This window comes from Podarcis raffonei, chromosome 2 (assembly GCF_027172205.1).
Source record: "Podarcis raffonei isolate rPodRaf1 chromosome 2, rPodRaf1.pri, whole genome shotgun sequence".
NCBI classification, from domain to species: Eukaryota; Metazoa; Chordata; class Lepidosauria; order Squamata; family Lacertidae; genus Podarcis; species Podarcis raffonei.
The window spans coordinates 8,421,085-8,439,845 of NC_070603.1; the positions used below are offsets into that span (position 1 = coordinate 8,421,085).

The following is an 18,761-nucleotide window of genomic DNA, read 5'->3' on the forward strand; positions in this document are numbered from 1 at the left end:
TTGGAAGTGCTGGTCTCTCACATAGCTTGTAGGAGGGATTACACCAGAAGCTAACAGTGGGCTTTTAAAATGTTTTTATATGGTTGACTTGCACAAGACCTCTTTACCTTTCTTGTCCAAAGGCGTAAATATCACTCATGCATAAGACGCTGAGATGGAAGAGGTTGGGCCTTGAGGAGTGAGCGTCTAATTCTTCTAACCACTCTTTGCCATTAGTGTGAAAATGCATTTCCAGTACAAGTTGGAATCTCTTTTGAAAGTATTATTTTTAAAAATTTAACATTGCGCTCTTCTGGGACCCCGGGTTTTCTGATGAGAATAGAACATGCCATACCATGTGGCTGTGAAATACTTGCTGATGCAGCTAACAGCTTCATTAATTGGAAACAGACATCTAGCGACTGCATGAGTCACTATCAGTTCCATATCCAAATTCCCCCGTGTGGCCGTGCTTCCAGTAAACAAGAGCCACTTTATCCTTTTTTTAAAAAAATATATTTATTAAAGTTTTCAAATTTAATACAAATAAAAAAAGAATCAAAAAGGAAAAAGCAAAAAAGTTTAAAAACACATAAAGTTCACAATACTTATTTTTCAATAACATATTTCCCTGACCTCCTCATACCTCCCCTTCTTGTATTCCAATTCAAATTGTTAATTCAGCAAATCCTTATCCGTAATTTTTAACCTATTTCTATACTTAATTTAACATATTATTATTTTACTTTTTCTCTTTCATCCATTTCCTCAATTTATTTTTGCTAACCTTATTTTCATTTAATTTAGTTCATTTTAAAAAACCAATTTTACCTTATCCAAACTTAAACATCAATACTTATACATCAGTACTCATTCTTAAAACATTTTTGCTAAAGTCGACCCAAATTCCCTTCCACGAATTTCCCAAATTTTCATACACATAACAAAAACAAAATAAAAACAGAACAAATTATAATTATGTACCCTTTGGATTCCCAAACTCCACCCCCCCTTTCCTGGTTTCAGTCCCCGACCAATGTCCATCAGTCTTAATCTACTATTAGCCTGGAGATCTCACATCCGAGGCTCTTAATTCTCTCTCAGTTCCTCTCTGCTGGTTTTTTTTTTATAGTCCTTGATATTAAACACCAAATCTCGGAGAAGCTCTGGCCCTACAGGATCCATGTTTCTTCCAGCCAGTCCTCCATACTTAAGAATGGAGCCCGAATCTTGAAACAAGAAACAAGAGCCACTTTATCAATGCCACATCAATGACAAGAAGAAGCAGGAGTTGGTTTGGGGAACGCGCCTTGACCCACCCTTTGCACCCTCTTCCCATCTTTTTCGCACATCTGTTATGGCGGCATGGCCATCCAAATAGCAATGATTTGGTTGACCAAGGTGGCATTGAAGTTCCTTTTGGTTTTACCTGACCTTCGTTGCACCCTGTGATGCTGCTATTCCTGTGAGCCCTCAAGGAGCTTCCTGTGGGCATGTTTTGTTCTCTCTTAGTGCCCTGGTTGAGAGATGACCAGGGTGAATGAAAGAGACAGTCTAATCATCCTTTCCCACTAACACGAGCTCATTCAGGCCTGTGGTTTCTTGGGGACCTGGGGGTGATGATACAGATGGGATGTTGGCTAAAATGCAGCTGGAGGAAAACTCAGAGCCAATCAGCCTTCTTTGCCGTAATCAAGGCAGCAAAGAACCAATAATTCTCCCCTTTGCATTATTGTAGGGTGTATAAACATGGGAGTTTAAATGGGATTCAATATGTGTGCATGTTTTTTGTTTTTGCATTTTGATATGCCAGACTTGCAGAAAACAGTGGGTTAAAAAACAACAACAATGTGTGTTGCAACTGGTCCAACCCCAAACTCAACAAGAAGCACCTCAGCAACAGAAGTAGGGGGTGAAGTGATAGACAGCACCCCTCGCAAATCATGTGGGAACTTGAACAGACTAGCTATGAATCACAAAGTGCCTGGTATTAATCTCATCACTGCCGTGAACTCCCTAGTGATCCCCTCTCTCATCTTCAGTCTCCTCTCTGTTTTGCAACATGGGGGGATAATAATACTGACATACGGGGCAGTTGTGAAGATTATACTTAGACAAGACATGTAAACTGCTTTGAACACCTAAAAGCACAATGCAAATATTAAGGGGTGGGGGTTTTTTAATTGAAGAATATTCAATTATAGTGTTTAGACCAAAGCTAATAAATTGACGCCTAAACAAGAATTAAAAGGGGAGAGTTGAAATATGGAAGAGGGGGATGGGTTAGGGTGTTTGAACCATATATACTGAAAACACAAATATAGTGGATGGTCAACTAGTACGATGCAAAAGTCTCAAGAAAATCCGATAAAATGTTCTTGTATTTCCCTTCTTTGCACTCATGTCAATTCAATGCATGGCCAGTTCAAACAGGGACAGGGAGTGCAAATCATTAACCCACTGCTGCAAGGAAGCAGATAACTTCTCATTCCAGTGTTGAAACACCGTGCATTTGGCTGACGTTGGTTCATGACCCATGGCTTGGTGGTAATTCTCCCTATTATTGGGGAGGTAATTCAACAAAGCATGCACATCTTTGAAATGTAGTAAGGTTTCCAGGACCAAAATGGATTAGCAAAACTTCACCCCTAAATGTGCTTCCAACCAGGCAGCTCCACATCATGTTGGTAAGGGACACCATTTCTAGCAAGTCTGAAATGTTAATTTTTTGTTGCAGGAGACACATCCTCCAGTCAAGGGATGACCTTTTGATACATGAAAGTGCCGGGGACCGCTGCATAGATTGCATGGCCATTCGAAAACCCTGTTTCCCTTAGTATTTATTATTAGTTGGCAGATGGGGTGTGGGACCTGGCAAGCCATTACACATCTGTCTCATACATAAACATCCCATCTGTAAAAACAGAAGTTGCCAGTTGCCTCTTCATCCAGGCCTTCGTTTGATTAAACAACCTATGGCCTTTTAAATATGTTTGTGGGTGTTATTGTTTTGTTGCTGTCCTTATTACTTTATGTATTTCTTATTTTTATGCCCTGCAATTTTCAGATGAAACGAGGCATACAAATTTAATAAAATAGTAATGTCGAAGACGGAATTAAAAAGAAATGGCAGCAGAGAGGAAACCAGGCTGCATTGCGTGATTCGGAAATGAGTGTGGGGTGTGTGTCTGTGTCTTTGTGTGTAAACATACACACATACTGTTCTAGCAACCTCACACCCAGGAGTGCCTGGGAATTCTAAGAGAATGGGTGCAGTTTTTGAAAGGTTCAGTCTACCACCTTGGTTCAAAATGGGTGTCGCAAACCTAGGTGAAAACCTACTCTGTGATCTTGTGATTCCTGCATTGTAGGCTGTTAGGAAAGAGGACCTAGACTACAGCATGAGACTCTTAATTTCAGGGTTGTGGGTTTGAGCCCCATGTTGGGGAAAAGACTCCTGCATTGCGGGGGGGCTAGATGCCCTTCGGTGTCCTTTCCAGCCCTACCATTCTAAGAACTGATTTGAGCTGGAAGGGACCCCGAGGGTCATCTAGCCCAACCCCGCCTGCAACGCAGGAATCTCAGCTAAAGCATCCATAACAAGTGGCCATCCAACTTCTGCTTAAAAACTTCCAGGGAAGGAGATCCCACCACCTCTCGTGGGAGTCTGTTGCCGCCAGGAAGTGCTGCAACTGCCAGAAAGGCAGCCCAAACGTCGCCATGGAAACAGGCAGGAGCGCGCCGGGCGCCTCTGGCCCTTTAAGGCGGAGGGCGCGACGCGATGACGCGCGTCTCCCGCGACTCCTGTCCACTGGGTGCTCCACGTGGCTCCGGCGCTGTGATCGCGATGGAGGGGCCGGTGGAGGCAAAGGCGCCGCCGCCGCCGCCGCAGAAGCGCTTCTACCGGCAGAGAGCGCATTCCAACCCGCTGGCGGATCACACGCTGCGCTAGTGAGTGCGGGCGGGATAGGGAAGCAGCAACAACCCCGCGATCGCCCCGCTTCTGGGCTCCCACCCTCGCCGCCCGTTTCCGTAGGCTCCCCACGGGCTCACAGAGACGTCTGTCCGCTTTGCCGGGCGCACCCCGATTTTACCGTGCTGACGTGTTTTGCTGTTGAATTCCCTGGGGCTCCCTTCTGTGTGAGCCTCCCGTGTCGAAATTCGCACCTCCCGCCCCTTGACTCAGGGAATATGGACCCCATAATGAGTCAGACCGCGCATTGGTCTGTTCGGACCGGTGTTGTCTCTTATGAATGGCAGAGGAATCTCTGCGGCTTTCACAGTATTGCAACCGGAGTTGCTTTCGTGGGAGGGGATAAGGAACCTGGGGGATTTCTGCATGCAAAACATGGGCCACTGGTCTGGCTTACCTGCTTCCTGGGCACACGTTTTCGTGATCTCTAATTTCTAGGGAATCTAACCTTCCAGATGTTGCTGGACTCCCGTCAGCCACAGCCAGCAATATCTTGGGGGCGGGCTCTAGTTCCCCATGCCTGCTCTAGAGTTTATATTCATCAGTAACACACTGTCTTGGTGCACCCCTCTTCATGGTGAACTGTGAGATGAGGGCACTGCAGTCCTACATACACGTTTGCTCAAAAGCAAGCCCCATTGAATTCAGCTGTAATGGTCTGGTTCTAACTCTGCTTAGAAACAAGGTTCCTTGATATCAGTGGCCTGCCTGGAACATAACGCTTCATGATTGTTGTTCAGCAAACTGCAACTTGTCCAACAAACTGTGGTTTGTTTCTCCCAAGTTTGTCCTGTTTTGTCTTGCATCTTTTTAATTTGGTGAGCATCTGGGGTGGGTTGGCCAACCAAGCTGTGGACAAGGAAGAGTGCTGTGTTCACACCTAATGCCAAGCCACAGTTAAAACAAGCTAAGGTGTGTAAGCCAACAATCAGTCACTTCAGATCATGATTTGATTTGGGAGTAGACAAACCATAGTTAAGCTGCTGGGCAAGGTTTGCAAGTAAACCTAAAGCATGATTTATGTAACTTTGATTTAATAAGCTATGGCTCTATGTTATATGGGAACCAGACCAATGGGACTTGCTTCCAAGTAAGGATACTTAAAGCTGCGATCTCATGCACGCTTGTTTGGGCATATTGATAATTGAATGAAAGGGAGCTTCTCTGTGTCCGTGTGCATACGACTGAGGCAGCATGAATTGCAGTCTGCAACTCAGTTACGTCTTTACTTGAAGGTAAGCGTCATTGCATTCAGTGGGACTTGCTCACAAGTTAAGCGTGCCTTAATACAATTCATGTACAAAGCAATTTCCGGTGACAGTATTTTCCAGTGACATCAATGGAACTTGCTTCCAAATAATTGTGGTTAGAATTTGACTGTGGTCCCCTAAATTTTATTGTCTGGATCTCCCTCCCACCCCCCCACTTCTTCCATTTTCCTTGTTTACGACATAAGTCTTTGGAATTTTTCCGGAGATGCAAATCATGGGAATATTTCTCTGTGTCAACATTATATGATGCATGCCAGCCCTGACTTCTTGCCCAATTCAGTTTTTGAAACCTGTAATAAATTCTGCCCCACAGAAGTTGTTCCTCATGGTTGCCTCCTGGGAAAACAGCCATTGTTGCTTCATACCAAAATACTACGTTTATGATCTGATAACTGTCTCATATAACAACAATGCAGGTTGCATACACACCATACATTTAAAGTACATTGCTCCCCCTCAAAGAAACTTGGGAATTGTAGTTTATACCTCACAGAGTTACAATTCCCAGCACCCTAAATTGGGGGGGTGTTGATCATGTACTTTAAATGTATGGTGTGTCTGCAATCTCCATTTCCCGCTTTTTCTGTCACCCCTTTGTGTAATTACCGTATTTTTCGCCCTATAGGACGCACTTTTCCCCCTCCAAAAATGAAGGGGAAATGTGTGTGTGTCCTATGGGGCGAATGCAGGCTTTCGCTGAAGCCTGGAGAGCGAGAGGGGTCGGTGCGCACCGACCCCTCTCGCTCTCTAGGCTTCAGGAAGCTATCTGCAAGCCTTGGGAGCCCGTGGGAGTTCCTGCCGGGCTCCCAAGGCTTGTGGACAGCAGCCTGCAGCCCGAAACCCGGGGAGTGCAGCGGAGCACGCCCCGGGCTTCGAGCAGATATCCGCAAGCCTTGGGAGCCCGGCGCGACATCCAGCCAGGTTCCCAAGGCTTGCGGACAGCAGCCTGCAGCCCCAAACCCGGGGAGCTCAGCAGAGCACACCCCGGGCTTTGATCAGATATCCGTAAGCCTTGGGAGCCCGGCGCGACTTCCCGCCAGGTTCCCTAGGCTTGCGGATAGCAGCCTGTTCTGGGGGCTGGGGTCGGGGGAAGCTCGGGCTTCCCCCGCCTCAGCCCCGCGCCTGGGGGGGAAATAATTTTTTTTCTTTATCCCCCCCAAAAAAACCTAGGTGCGCCCTATGGGCTGGTGCGCCCTATAGGGCGAAAAATACAGCACCTTGCCTGGTGCAGAGTTCTGGAGATGGCTTGCCGCTATTTTGTGACATTTTAGTTGGTCTTAGTAAATGAATTGCCCAACTGCAAGGTTTTTTTGCCTCATATGTACCAATACAGGTATTACTTTGGGTGGTGGTTTTTCTAGGGTCAACGTATAATTACTGTTCTTCACTCTTACTTCATGAAGTCCTCTGGTTTCTTTCCTGATAGTCCTGCCAAGCCTGAAGAAATGGACTGGTCAGAGATCTACCCCGAGTTTTTTGCCCCTTTAACTGCAGACAATCAACACGATGACCTGAAGGATGCAGAAGAGAGAACTAAGCCTGCGTCTCAAGTAGAGTTTGCTGATATCGGCTGCGGTTATGGGGGCTTGCTTGGTAATTTCTCCCCAATGAGAGTTAGCTGATGGTTAAGGTTTCTCTACGGGTTAAAGGTAAAGGGACCCCTGACCATTAGGTACAGTTGCAGACGACTCTGGGGTTGTGGCGCTCATCTCGCTTTATTGGCCGAGGGAGCCGGCATACTAAGCTGCTTCTGGCGAACCAGAGCAGCGCACGGAAACGCCGTTTACCTTCCCGCTGGAGCGGTACCTATTTATCTACTTGCACTTTGAGGTGCTTTCAAACTGCTAGGTTGGCAGGAGCAGGGACCGAGCAACGGGAGCTCACCGCGTCGTGGGGCTTCGAACCACCAACCTTCTGATCGGCAAGTCCTAGGCTCTGTGGTTTAACCCACAGTGCCACCCGCGTCCCATCTCTACGGGTTCCAAGCCTGTAAAAGACTCTAAAACAATCCTTTTCAAATGCTTTCCTTCTCTCCCTGGTCTGTGACAGCTGTTTATTCAGAAACCATGGTAGGAGGGAGGAAGCGGGAGAGATTGGACAAATAAGAGAGTATTTTTTCCTTCCTTGTTTTTCCTTTTGCAAGGTTTCAGGGGGTTTTCCTGGGGTAAAAATCCCTTGTGGTCAGGAATGCATTAGAATTTCCCCCATAGGGATCAGTGGAAATCATCGACTTGTCATGTGAATGCTTGCCTAACAAAAGATTTCCTGAAAACGCATCGTATTTTGGATAGTGAGACCCTGTGCATTTTGTTGTATTGCAGTTTGAATTCTATACTATAAAATACAATATATGAGAAGTAGAAGAACTGATGGAAACACAATGGAAAACCATACAGTATCTAGCACAGTGCATTACAATGGCTACAACAGGCAGAAAAATCATTAGGTGGTCTGCCAAGTCCATCTGCAATTTTCAAGGGGGTCTGCGTAGAACACATTTGAGTTAGAGTTTCCATTCATGTTGGAGGAAAGAAAGCAAATTGGGGTGGATGCTGGTAGTATTTTGTGCATTTGTAACTGGCGGTACTGTAATTCCACAGCCTGAGAATTGTCAGCCTTCATTTGAAAAAGCAAGTGTGCAGTCCTCATGGATGTGAGGACAAGCTTCAAAAGATGCAGGCCGTGACCGATGTAATCTTGGAACCCGGAGATTCTAGTGATCAGGAGCAGACAGCTCTTTTTATCCTTCCTCATGATCAGTAAAAGCAGAATAATATATTGAGATGGCGACACATCTGCTTCATTTGGCAAACAGATACTCGCCGTGGAATTCCCAGTGAGAAATGTGTCATTTATTAAGCATGAATAGGCCCTGGCTCTTACGAAGACCATTGTCTATATTTTTAGAATTCATTCTTGCTGATTCACAGTGATCGGAAGGCGATGGATTGATTTCTACTGTGGTGTTTTCCTTATAATGAGGGCGGCTATCATGCGACAGTCTGAGTTTATAAAGAGTCATGATCTGCCAGTTATCTACATTAAAAAAACCCCAAAACCCTTTACTCAGGAAAGAAGCTTACGGCAAGTTTTTCACATGATTAATTGTCGCTCCTTGACCATCTTGTGAATCCACAGACAGGAATGCGTTGGATAGAGGTAAAAAGAACTACTGCAATCTGAATTGAAAGTGAGTCCCACTGAATTCAGGGAAGTTACGGCCCCCTGTTTGCGTGGAAATCATGAGTTCGGTGGGACTCGCTTCCCACTGCAATTTTATCTCTTAGCCCCAAAAGAGTGTCTAGGATTGTGTCTTTGTTCTTAAGTGTCCTCCAGATGTTTTGAACATCTGTGCTGACCGGGACTGATAGGCGTCCAACACATCTGCAAGGCAGCAGGTTGGGGAAGTCTGCCATCCGTGAAACTAAGGCTGCAGTTCTGTGTGTGCTCTTCCCTTAGAGCAAGCTGGACCGAATGCAGCTGGACTGCTTTCCAAGTCAGCCTGCTAAGACCAGGCTTGCATAATCCTACACGCACTTCCTTGTGTGTTATGTTCCACTGAAATTAGTGGGATTTACTTCCTAGGAAATACACATAGGGTTGCGCTGTGTTCCTCAATCGGTGTCACTCCCTGTGTTTAAATTCATTGCTGGCCATTCTTGTTGTTCACATTTCTTTGTCCTCTCTTAACGCTGAAATTTAAACAGTAAGTTTTGCAAAACATCGTCTAAATAATGTTTTGCAATAATGTTGTTGTTGTTTAGTCGTTTAGTCATGTCTGACTCTTCGTGACCCCATGGACCAGAGCACGCCAGGCACTCCTGTCTTCCACTGCCTCCCGCAGTTTGGTCAGACTCATGTTTGTAGCTTCAAGGACACTGTCCAACCATCTTGTCCTCTGTCGTCCCCTTCTCCTTGTGCCCTCCATCTTTCCCAGCATCAGGGTCTTTTCCAGGGAGTCTTCGCTTCTCATGAGGTGGCCAAAGTATTGGAGCCTCAGCTTCAGGCTCTGTCCTTCCAGTGAGCACTCAGGGCTAATTTCCTTCAGAATGGAGAGGTTTGATCTTCTTGCAGTCCATGGGACTCTCAAGAGTCTCCTCCAGCACCATAATTCAAAAGCATCAATTCTTTGGCGATCAGCCTTCTTAATGGTCCAGCTCTCACTTCCATACATCACTACCAGGAAAACCCTGGCTTTAACTATACGGACCTTTGTTGGCAAGGTGATTTGCAATAATAATAATTTATTATTTCTACCCTGCCCATTTGGCTGGGTTTCCCTAGTCACTCTGGGCGGCTTTGAACAGAGCATTAAAAACAGAACATTCAAACATTAAAAAGTTCCCTAAGCACTGGAGGTAGCCAAGCTGGTGCCCTCCAGTTTTTGGGGACTACAGCTCCCAGCATCCTTGACCTCTGGCCATGTTGAGTGGGGCTGATGGGAGTTGTAGTCCAACGAATCTAGAGGCTTTCACTTGGGCTACCCCTGCCTTATGCAATAACAATAGAGGCACACACTGAGAATGTTGAGAGTGCTACAAAAAGTGGACCAAAGCGGTGGACTTCCCCGCTCCTGGTAGATTCTTGCAAAAAGTGCTAAACTTTGTAGACCTTGCTGTGCTCTAGCAAGACACTCCTGTGTTCTTAAGCAAGAGGATATAGCAAGCTCATACTCTGGTTAGTTACGCTGTTTTCTATTAAGAGATTTTCACGTCGTGTCCTTTGCTTTGGAAATTTGCATCATATTTGTTGACCGTCAGCATTCTAGTAAAGAAATTATGAGTAGGCCTACTCTTGGCAGTCCTGCTCCTAGCTAAGCTTACTGAAGAAGGAAGTCCCATATATTTCCGTGGACTTCTAAACAGAGGAATGATGCAAAGACAGTGTAAGAAAAGGAAGTTAAGTCTAGCAGAGGGGTTAGAAAGCATCTCTTTGGCTTTGAAATGTGGAGTTGCAGGGGCAGCAGGGAGATAAAGCATCTTTGACTTTGTGGCCACCTTGTGCTGATTTTATTGAACAAGATTTATATATATAAAAAAACCTCTGTCCTCTTAAGTTACTGGCTGGCTGTTTGTTTGTTTTTGCAGTTGCACTGTCTCCCCTGTTTCCCAAGACTTTAATGCTGGGTCTGGAAATCCGAGTGAAGGTCTCTGATTATGTGCGGGACAGGATCCAGTCTCTGAGGGCATCTCACCCCGGGCAGTTCCAGAACATCGGCTGCATCCGCAGCAATGCCATGAAACACCTGCCCAACTTTTTCCGCAAGGGGCAGGTGAGTTTCCAAAGAGTGTCTCTCCCCATTTGGAGTTTTAAAAATTATTTGTGTGCACACTTTTAAAGACACCTGTGACACTCCTGCCCCGGACATTTGAGGTTCTCGCTGTTTCCCCCGAAAGAGAAACCTCTGTCATCTGTTGCTGCTTTTTCATGGATCTTTGGGGTAGATCCTTGTGTTTTAAAAAAAACCAATGTCCCATACAAAATTGCTTTGTCCTGTCATACTGTTGGTGATATCTGTTACAGAGATGAGGAATCTGTGGCCCTCTGACTGTTTCTGGACTCTGGCTGTGTACACACAATGTACCATATTTTTTGCACCATAACACTCACTTTTTTCCTCCTAGAAAGTAAGGGGAAATGTCTGTGCGTGTTATGGAGCGAATGCCTACGGGTGGCAGGGGGGCTCTGCTGCAGTCGTGAGCAGAGGATCCATGGTTCCCCTTCCTTCCCTCCTCTGTGGCTCGCTTTGAAACAGCAAAGCGGGAGAAGAGCCGCTGAGTGGGGAGGAGAGAGGGACAGAGAGCCTGCTTCTTTAAAGGAGCAAAGCGGGAGAGGAGAGGAGCCGCTTACACGAGTGTAAGCGGCTCCTGTCCGGTTGGTTCCTTTAAAGCAAGCAGGCTCTCTGTCCCTCTCTCCTCCCCTCAGCTCGCTAAATAGCAGCAAAGTTTTTCAGCTTGCTAAGCCGGGGATGAGCGGGGAGGAGGGAGAAAAGCAGAGCCTGCTTGCTTTAAAGGAGCAAAGCGGGAGAGGAGAGGAGCCTTCTCCCCTTATACCCCTCTTTTTCATTATTAGCAGCATCCTTCTCCACCCACCCCACGCGTGCTCCTTGTCCCTTGAGTTCTTTTCCTTCCCTCTCCACTTAAAACGTGGTTACAAAGCACGGATCCACATGAATCCTCAGGATTTTTGCACTGGGTCACCCCAAATTCACCATCAGATCACATAGCATGTCCATGGCTACATCTTGCACCAAAAAAAACCACGCACCCACTGTTGCCTGGGGCCGCAGTGGTGCAAAAACGTGGTTACAAAGCATGGATCCACATGGATCCTCAGGATTTTTGCATTGGGCTACTCCAAACTCACTGTCAGATCACATGTCTGTAGCCACAGCATGAACCACAAAAATCATACATCCACAGTTTCATTTAGAATATTTTTTTTTCTTCTTTTCCTCCTCTAAAAACTACGTGCGTGTTATGGTCGGGCGCGTGTTATAGAGCGAAAAATACGGTATTTAAAGTACATTTAAAGCATGTGGCTTCCCCCAAAGAATCATGGGCACTGTAGTTCCAGCAACCCTTAACAAACTACAAATCCCACGGTTCTTTGGGGGAAATATGGTGTGTGCACGGTCTATAATTCCCACCATGGCCAGTGGTCAGGGATGTTGGGAGCTGTAGTTCAACAACATCAGGAGGTCCATAGCTTCTCATCCCTGCTCTAGTCTAATGGTTCACCAAGGCTTCACTGAGGTCATCCCCAGCTGTGCTGCCCAAGGTTTTGTTTAGCTGGCGGTGCATCCAGAGTTTGATTCTGGAGCTTTCTACAGGCAGAATGTGTGACCTCCCGCTGAGTGCCAGTCTCATTCCTTTGGGGATGGGAGGGAGACAACAAAGGCTTTGTTGGCCCTGGATATTCCCTAGCCAGGCCAAATGCAGATTAGGGGTTATGTTTAATTTGCAGGCTGCTGACAGGCTAACTTCTTCCATTCCTTCTGGTGGTGAGGCATCTCTTTCTTGTTCTTTTTTGCATAAAACCCAGCTGCGCAAAATGTTTTTCCTCTTCCCCGATCCTCACTTCAAGAAGACGAAGCACAAATGGCGGATTATCAGCACCACTTTGCTGGCAGAATACGCCTATGTTCTCCGCGAGGAGGTGAGTGCATTGTTCTTAAGGGTGGTGTAGCCTCTTCCGTGCCCCTTTCAACAGGAAGGCATCCAGTTTGTTTGTCTGCCGCTTTTCTGTGGCAGAAGCATGCTCAGAGCAGCTCACAAACACCCTACAGAATAAAATACAACAACATTTCAAGGCAAAAACCAAAAGAGAGACAATTTAAGCAAAAAGCACACTAATATCAATAGGGCAAACAAATATCTCACATTAATAAACACTGAATGCAAAACATTTTCCATCTACTGCAATGGCAGTAATAATAATAATAATATAATAATAATAATTTATTATTTATACCCCACCCATCTGGCTGAGTTTCCCCCACCACTCTGGGCGGCTCCCAATCAAATGTTAAAAACAGTACAGCATTAAATGTTAAAAACTTCCCTGAACAGCCTTCAGATGTCTTTTAAAGATAGGATAGCTGCTTATTTCCTTCACATCTGAAGGGAGGGTGTTCCACAGGGTGGGCGCCACTACCGAGAAGGCCCTCTGTCTGGTTCCCTGTAACCTCACCTCTCGCAGTGAGGGAACCACCAGAAGGCCCTTGGCGCTGGATCTCAGTGTCCGGGCTGAACGATGGGGGTGGAGACGCTCCTTCAGGTATACTGGACCGAGGCCGTTTAGGGCTTTAAAGGTCAGCACCAACACTTTGAATTGTGCTCGGAAACGTACTGGGAGCCAATGAAGACCTTTCAGGACCGGTGTTATGTGGTCCCGGCGGCCACTCCCAGTCACCAGTCTAGCTGCCGCATTCTGGATTAATTGCAGTTTCCGGGTCACCTTCAAAGGTAGCCCCACATTGAGCGCATTGCAGTAGTCCAAGCGGGAGATAACTAGAGTAGTTTTTGTTTGTTTGTTTGGTTGGTTGTTGTTTTTTTTCAATATCTCCCATATGTCTACGAACATCTCTGGTGGTCATTTGCGGTCTTAAGAAGTGCGAGGGAAGAAGCAGTAACTTTTGTGACACTTCCTTGCTGGAGGCTCTTGTTACTTAGCATACACAGCCAGGCATCCGTTGTGGGGATCCTGTGGCCTGCCAGAAGTCGCTGAACTACAACTCCCATCAGCCTCGGTGAGCATTGCCAGTGGCTGGGAACGATGGCCATTGTAGTTCAGCAACATCTGTCCGTTTGCATTCCTTAGTGCAGAAAGTGTTGATCTGATGTGTAGAGGTCTTTCCTATTCTAATTAATTCAAGAGGGTTCTGGAAGCTTCTCTGTGTGAAAGGAAGAAGCAGAAGGTTCATGATGTTTGGGTTATACCTTCGGAGAAGCAGAGTACAGCTGACTTAAACTGGTTAATCTGTTAAGATCACGCTGGCTATAAAGGTAGGACCAGAAGGAGCCTGGGTTTCACTTTCACCTTCTATCTCTTTTCCTTCTGATGTGGTGTTCTGCACATAGATAGTGTTAAGGTTTAGTCTTATTATAAGTTATTGTAAGTTAAGTCTGCTGCAACTGGATTTCTTATGGGCACTGCCAATCCTGAATGTATTGCAATTGTGACCATTATGCTTATTTGCCTTCAGTAGGGGTAAAGCTCTGCTGAATGGAATATTAATTCCCTCTGGCCTATTTTTTGGGAATCCTGCAACGTGTTTTAAGTTTTTACTCTGCTAACTATACGTTTGAATCTGCTCTGGATCAATATTGAGTAGAATTCCATGACAGTTTTCTGGATGACCTCTGTCTGAGAGGTGAGCCGCTACCAGCCAGAGTAGACAGGTAATCTGACCAGGTATTAAACCAGCTACCTAGGATTGGGCTAGCAGTCCATGAGACCTGGGAGCATGCCCTGGAACCACCCCAATCCCCAGGTATTTCTCTAGGACGCCAGGCTTCTGAGGCAGATGCATAGGGGGTTCCGTGGCAGCTGAGATTGGCGAGGGATGGGCTCCATGAAGAGGGGCAGTGAAGGTTTTGGAGGTGCCTCTCTTGGGCTGCGTTGCGCCACAGAGGTCTCTGTCTAGACATTCCCTTCCACCTCAGCATTCCAAGAGGATGCGTGAACGGAGGAGGAATGTGTCTGCCCTCCGGCTTAGACGCCATTCTGTGCCAATTGAGTACTTCCTGAGGGTAGGCCTTCCCAGCGTAAGCCACGCCATCTTCATACAAATAATTACTCTCTTTTATCAAAACTCCAGGTGCGTCATCGTGACCTGGAGCCTAGGGAAAAGCAAGGCGCTCTGGATCGCTTGGGAATTTCACTCCCAAGATTTAGGGACGGGTGCTAATTAGTGCTGAAGGCAACACTGTCCTCCCAGCTCCTAGCAGGAGGCTTGTGCTGGCAAACTTCCTGGCAGCCAAGCGAGCATTGCGCCACTTCCAGCCCCTGACTTTGTCCTGGCAGCTTCTCCCCAGGGCACCCTGGCTGACTCTCCTTTCACCTGCCAGAGGGGTGGGCGGGAAAGATGGAGAGCATCCTTGCTGCTGCTGCTGCTTGCGTCACCGCTTTTGGGGTTGGACGCAAAAGGGAGCCAGTCTTCGTGATGAATCAGCACCAGGCCTCACCCAGAGTCAGCGTGAGTCACCCCACAACTCTCCAGGTAGCTTTCCCAAGGCTAAGGAGGAGTCTGGCACAGCGCAAGAGTTGGCAGTGCAGCAGCGCCCTCAACAATCGTGACTGCTGCAATTGCTGAGCCCTAGGCTGCAAGGAAGTTGGGGCTTCAGTAATTACTCCTTTTCGGAAATGAGCCCAAGATCCAACTTTGAACAGGAAGCTTCCAGTGGTTTGGGAAAATCTTCTTCTGCTGAAAACCTTCCCCCTCCATTTGCATTGGAATATTTTGCCCCAACCCCAAATAGCAAACTGTTCTGGCTTCTGTCCCATGTAAAGGTAAAGGGACCCCTGACCGTTAGGTCCAGTCGTGACCGACTCTGGGGTTGTGGTGCTCATCTCACTTTATTGGCCGAGGGAGCCGGCGTACAGCTTCCGGGTCATGTGGCCAGCATGACTACGCCGCTTCTGGTGAACCAGAGCAGCACATGGAAACGCCGTTTACCTTCCCGCTGGAGCGGTACCTATTTATCTCCTTGCACTTTGACGTGCTATTCGAACTGCTAGGTTGGCAGGAGCAGGGACTGAGCAATGGGAGCTCACCCCATTGCGGGGATTCGAACTGCCAACCTTCTGAACGGCAAGTCCTAGGCTCTGTGGTTTAACCCACAGCACCACCCGCGTCCCTCTCTGTCCCATGTAGTGCTAAGCAGTTGTCCCGTCAGCTTTCCTGCTTGCACAGTGGGACTTGCCCATCTTTCCCCCCACCCCATAAGCAACCCCAGATCTTTCCTGGGGCTTTCTCCAACCCTCCAGATCAGATCTGGGGAGGCGGGGAGTCCCGTTACACAAAGGGAATGGAGAGAGTCCTCTGCATCTTGCTCCTTGTAACATCTCCCATATCTCTTCCAGGGGCTCGTCTACACCATCACGGATGTGGAAGAGGTGCACAGGTGGATGGTGAAGCATTTCAAGGAACATCCGCTTTTTGAGCAGGTGTCCTTGAAAGAACTGGTAAGTGCAAGGGAGCGGGCACATCCGTGCCAGTGCATCACCTCTGATGTAAGGGTTTTTTGCAGTTCCAGACAGGCTTTCGAAGCAACCTGCATGAAAAGGTTTCGTAATTCTCCCAGGCTGCTCTCTTGGAATTAGGTCACCGCCCGATGAACTTCCAGGTTCCAGATATAGCCTCTGAGGAAACTGCCCCAGTGACACATCGGCACTTGCACTTGCAATCTTAAATTTCAGCACTTGTTAGAAGTATGCAGACCTAAAGAGGAGTAAAATGCAATAAACATGTAAGGGATCGCTGGAGCCGAATAAATGCATAAAAGTTTCATGGCATAAATCTTACATGTGCATGCCTGGAAGTCAGTCCTACTGAGTTGAGTGGGGAGTCTGCTTCTTGCTAAGTGTGCACAGGATTGCACCCTTCGACGCAGGTGTATAAAACAGGCCCAGAAGTAAAGTTATTAATCCACAAAAGTCTTTCTCTTTCTGCTGCTCGTGTTCATTAACTTGTAGGAAAAATGAGAGACATGTCCTGTTCTAAAGCTTCCCCACCCTGTCATTTGGGAATAGCTGGACTGATCCTGCCCCCTCCCTCCTCATCTTCACCCTGAGCCAACCTGTTCTTAGTTGCCCCGTAGTCCGAGCTCTGATGTACCAGATTAACATCACCATCCCAATGAAATGCCATTCTGCAGCAGCCCCCAAATTCTATTGAGCAGAACAACAGTATGGATGTGTGCCATTCCAGCCCCGATCGTTTAATACAGGAAGTGCCAAAAGTCATCAGTGTCGAGGTGAGAAGCCACAACTGAACGCTGAAGTGAAATGCAGAGATGAAAACAGCCTCAATGGTTTTAAGAGGACTAGCGAAATAAAAAGAGGCGTTGAAAGTCAGCAGCGGGCGAGTCTCTCTGGAGGAGGGCATTCCCCAACTGGAGGGGGTCCCTGCTTAAAAGGCCCTCTTCCGTTTTGCCATTCTGATCTCAGTTTGTGGACGTCCTTGAATAAGTTCAGTTATTCCCCTTTACACTCTGTTGTGGTTAACATTTTTCTGTTGGGGTGCAACCAAGGGAACAGGGGCAATTTGCAAGCCCCCAGCTGTCTCCTGCGCAAACAGAAGTGGCAGGAGACGGCTGTGAGAGCATATCTACAAGCAGTTTATTCAGCATACATCAGGACAAAGGAAAAACATGTCTTCTCCCTTCGTGTCCAAGAGCAAGCAGCAAAAGCAATAGCAAACCAGAAGTTCCCAGCAAGCTGTGCTGGAGTGTAAACAGACATGAGACACACAACAGTCATGCCTGTACTTAATGAGGAACGGAATATCAATATCCTAACATTTTCAACCTGAGAGAGGCATTAAAGGTTGGCCCAAAAGGCCGGCGAATGTGCCCAAACTTGCCACAGATGCAGGCATACAACTCTCTCGGAAACAAACACACAACTCATGCATGCTGTAGTGCAGGGCTGAGAGGAGAGCTGTAAATTTCTTGGTCCACTGCTATTGTGGGATAATTTCCCCTTTTGGGGGTGTATGTGCAGAAAATTGCCTGGTGGAGGTAGGAGCCCAGTCTTCCTTCCTGCCCTGGTAAGGTCAAGGACCCCTGGACGGTTAAGTCCAGTCGAATTTGACTGTGGGGTGCAGCGCTCATCTCCGTTTTCAGGCTGAGGGAGCCAGCATTTGTCCACAGACAGCTTTGTGTGTGCACCTTTTATTTCCCCACTCTGTGCAACTTAGTGCTAGATGGATAGTTTCAACTTCCACAGGGTGAAAGAGAAGTTCTCCCAGTGCTGTGTGTGTGCATTGCGACCGTCCTTTTTTAATAAGCAGCCACACCTCCTCCTCTCCCAACAGGCCAGTGATCCTATTGTCGGCCTCCTGGACACCTCAACTGAGGAAGGGAAGAAGGTCCAGAGGAACGGAGGCAAGACCTTCCCAGCTGTCTTCCGGCGCATCAGAGACACCACAGAGGAACAGGAAGCATCAGGATCATGACCGGGGAATTTCCGGGGCCTGAGAAAATTCACGTCGTCCCAACTCATGTGTCGAAAGGGAGGTGTTGGGGGCAGGGATTGCATCAAGAGTGGGACGGACTCAACGCCTCTGGTCACGCAGGGGTCAGCCTTCTATTAACACAGCTGGGGATTCCCCTTCTGGGGTAACTCGGCTGAACGGTTGAGTAAGGGATTGCCTGCTTTGTTTGCTGCTTCTTTTGCCCGTAGAAGGACGGGGGTGCCTTGTCCCAGCTATACCGGGGTAAACATCAGCCCCACGTAGCAGGATGAGTGATCTGGGAGGTGCTTCCCACTCCATTGAACCATCAGTCACTTTCATTTTGTGAATGAATAATAAACAGGAAGAAAGAACTATCAGGCGCTATGAGTTGTCAGGTCCAGCCTAGCTGCTGAGCTCAGCCCGCAGTTGTGCTTTGGAGTTGCAGTCTTCCATCTTCTTCCCCAGATCAGTGCCAGGTGCAAACCCCTGGCTCTTAGGGGTGTGTGTGTGTTAGAGAGAGAGAGAGTCCTGCCACAATGAGAACCTGTGGCTTTCTTAAAGCAGGCCATAGATGTAGCTGGACTGCATCTCCCCATCGCCGTGCTATGAAGAGATCAGCTGGGCTAAGGCAACGTGCACCTAACCCCCAGTGCAGAGAGCCTAAGATGGGGGAGAAACTTGTCAATCACCTCTCTTTGAGTACTTTGGTCTTCTTGCAAGAATCAGTCCGTCACTAGTAGCCTAGATTGTAGGGAAATGACTGCAGTTGTTAGCCATGTGCAGTAGGATAGCTTCTGCACACTCGACTTCTGTATCTTCCACCCAGGTGAGCAAGAATCATGACCAGAGTTCACTT

General features: G+C 47.3%; 1 protein-coding gene across 1 annotated transcript; it reads left to right on the top strand.

Annotated features, from left to right (window-relative positions):
* Positions 1 to 3,754: 3,754 nt before the first annotated feature.
* Positions 3,755 to 18,279, top strand: METTL1 (methyltransferase 1, tRNA methylguanosine). The gene is made up of 6 exons (XM_053372823.1): positions 3,755 to 3,930; positions 6,650 to 6,816; positions 10,311 to 10,495; positions 12,268 to 12,381; positions 15,811 to 15,912; positions 17,765 to 18,279. Exons 1-6 carry the CDS (start codon positions 3,761 to 3,763, stop codon positions 17,903 to 17,905), a joined length of 879 nt encoding a protein of 292 aa, XP_053228798.1. The 5' UTR covers positions 3,755 to 3,760; the 3' UTR covers positions 17,906 to 18,279.
* The last annotated feature ends 482 nt before the right edge of the window (positions 18,280 to 18,761 follow it).

Bases quoted from the DNA above. Each gene is read 5' to 3' on its own strand.
- METTL1 (XM_053372823.1), top strand. From the start codon at position 3,761: ATGACGCGCGTCTCCCGCGACTCCTGTCCACTGGGTGCTCCACGTGGC. The intron at 3,931-6,649 runs GTGAGTGCGGGC...CTTTCCTGATAG, and splicing joins GCGGATCACACGCTGCGCTA to TCCTGCCAAGCCTGAAGAAA. The intron at 10,496-12,267 runs GTGAGTTTCCAA...CATAAAACCCAG, and splicing joins ACTTTTTCCGCAAGGGGCAG to CTGCGCAAAATGTTTTTCCT.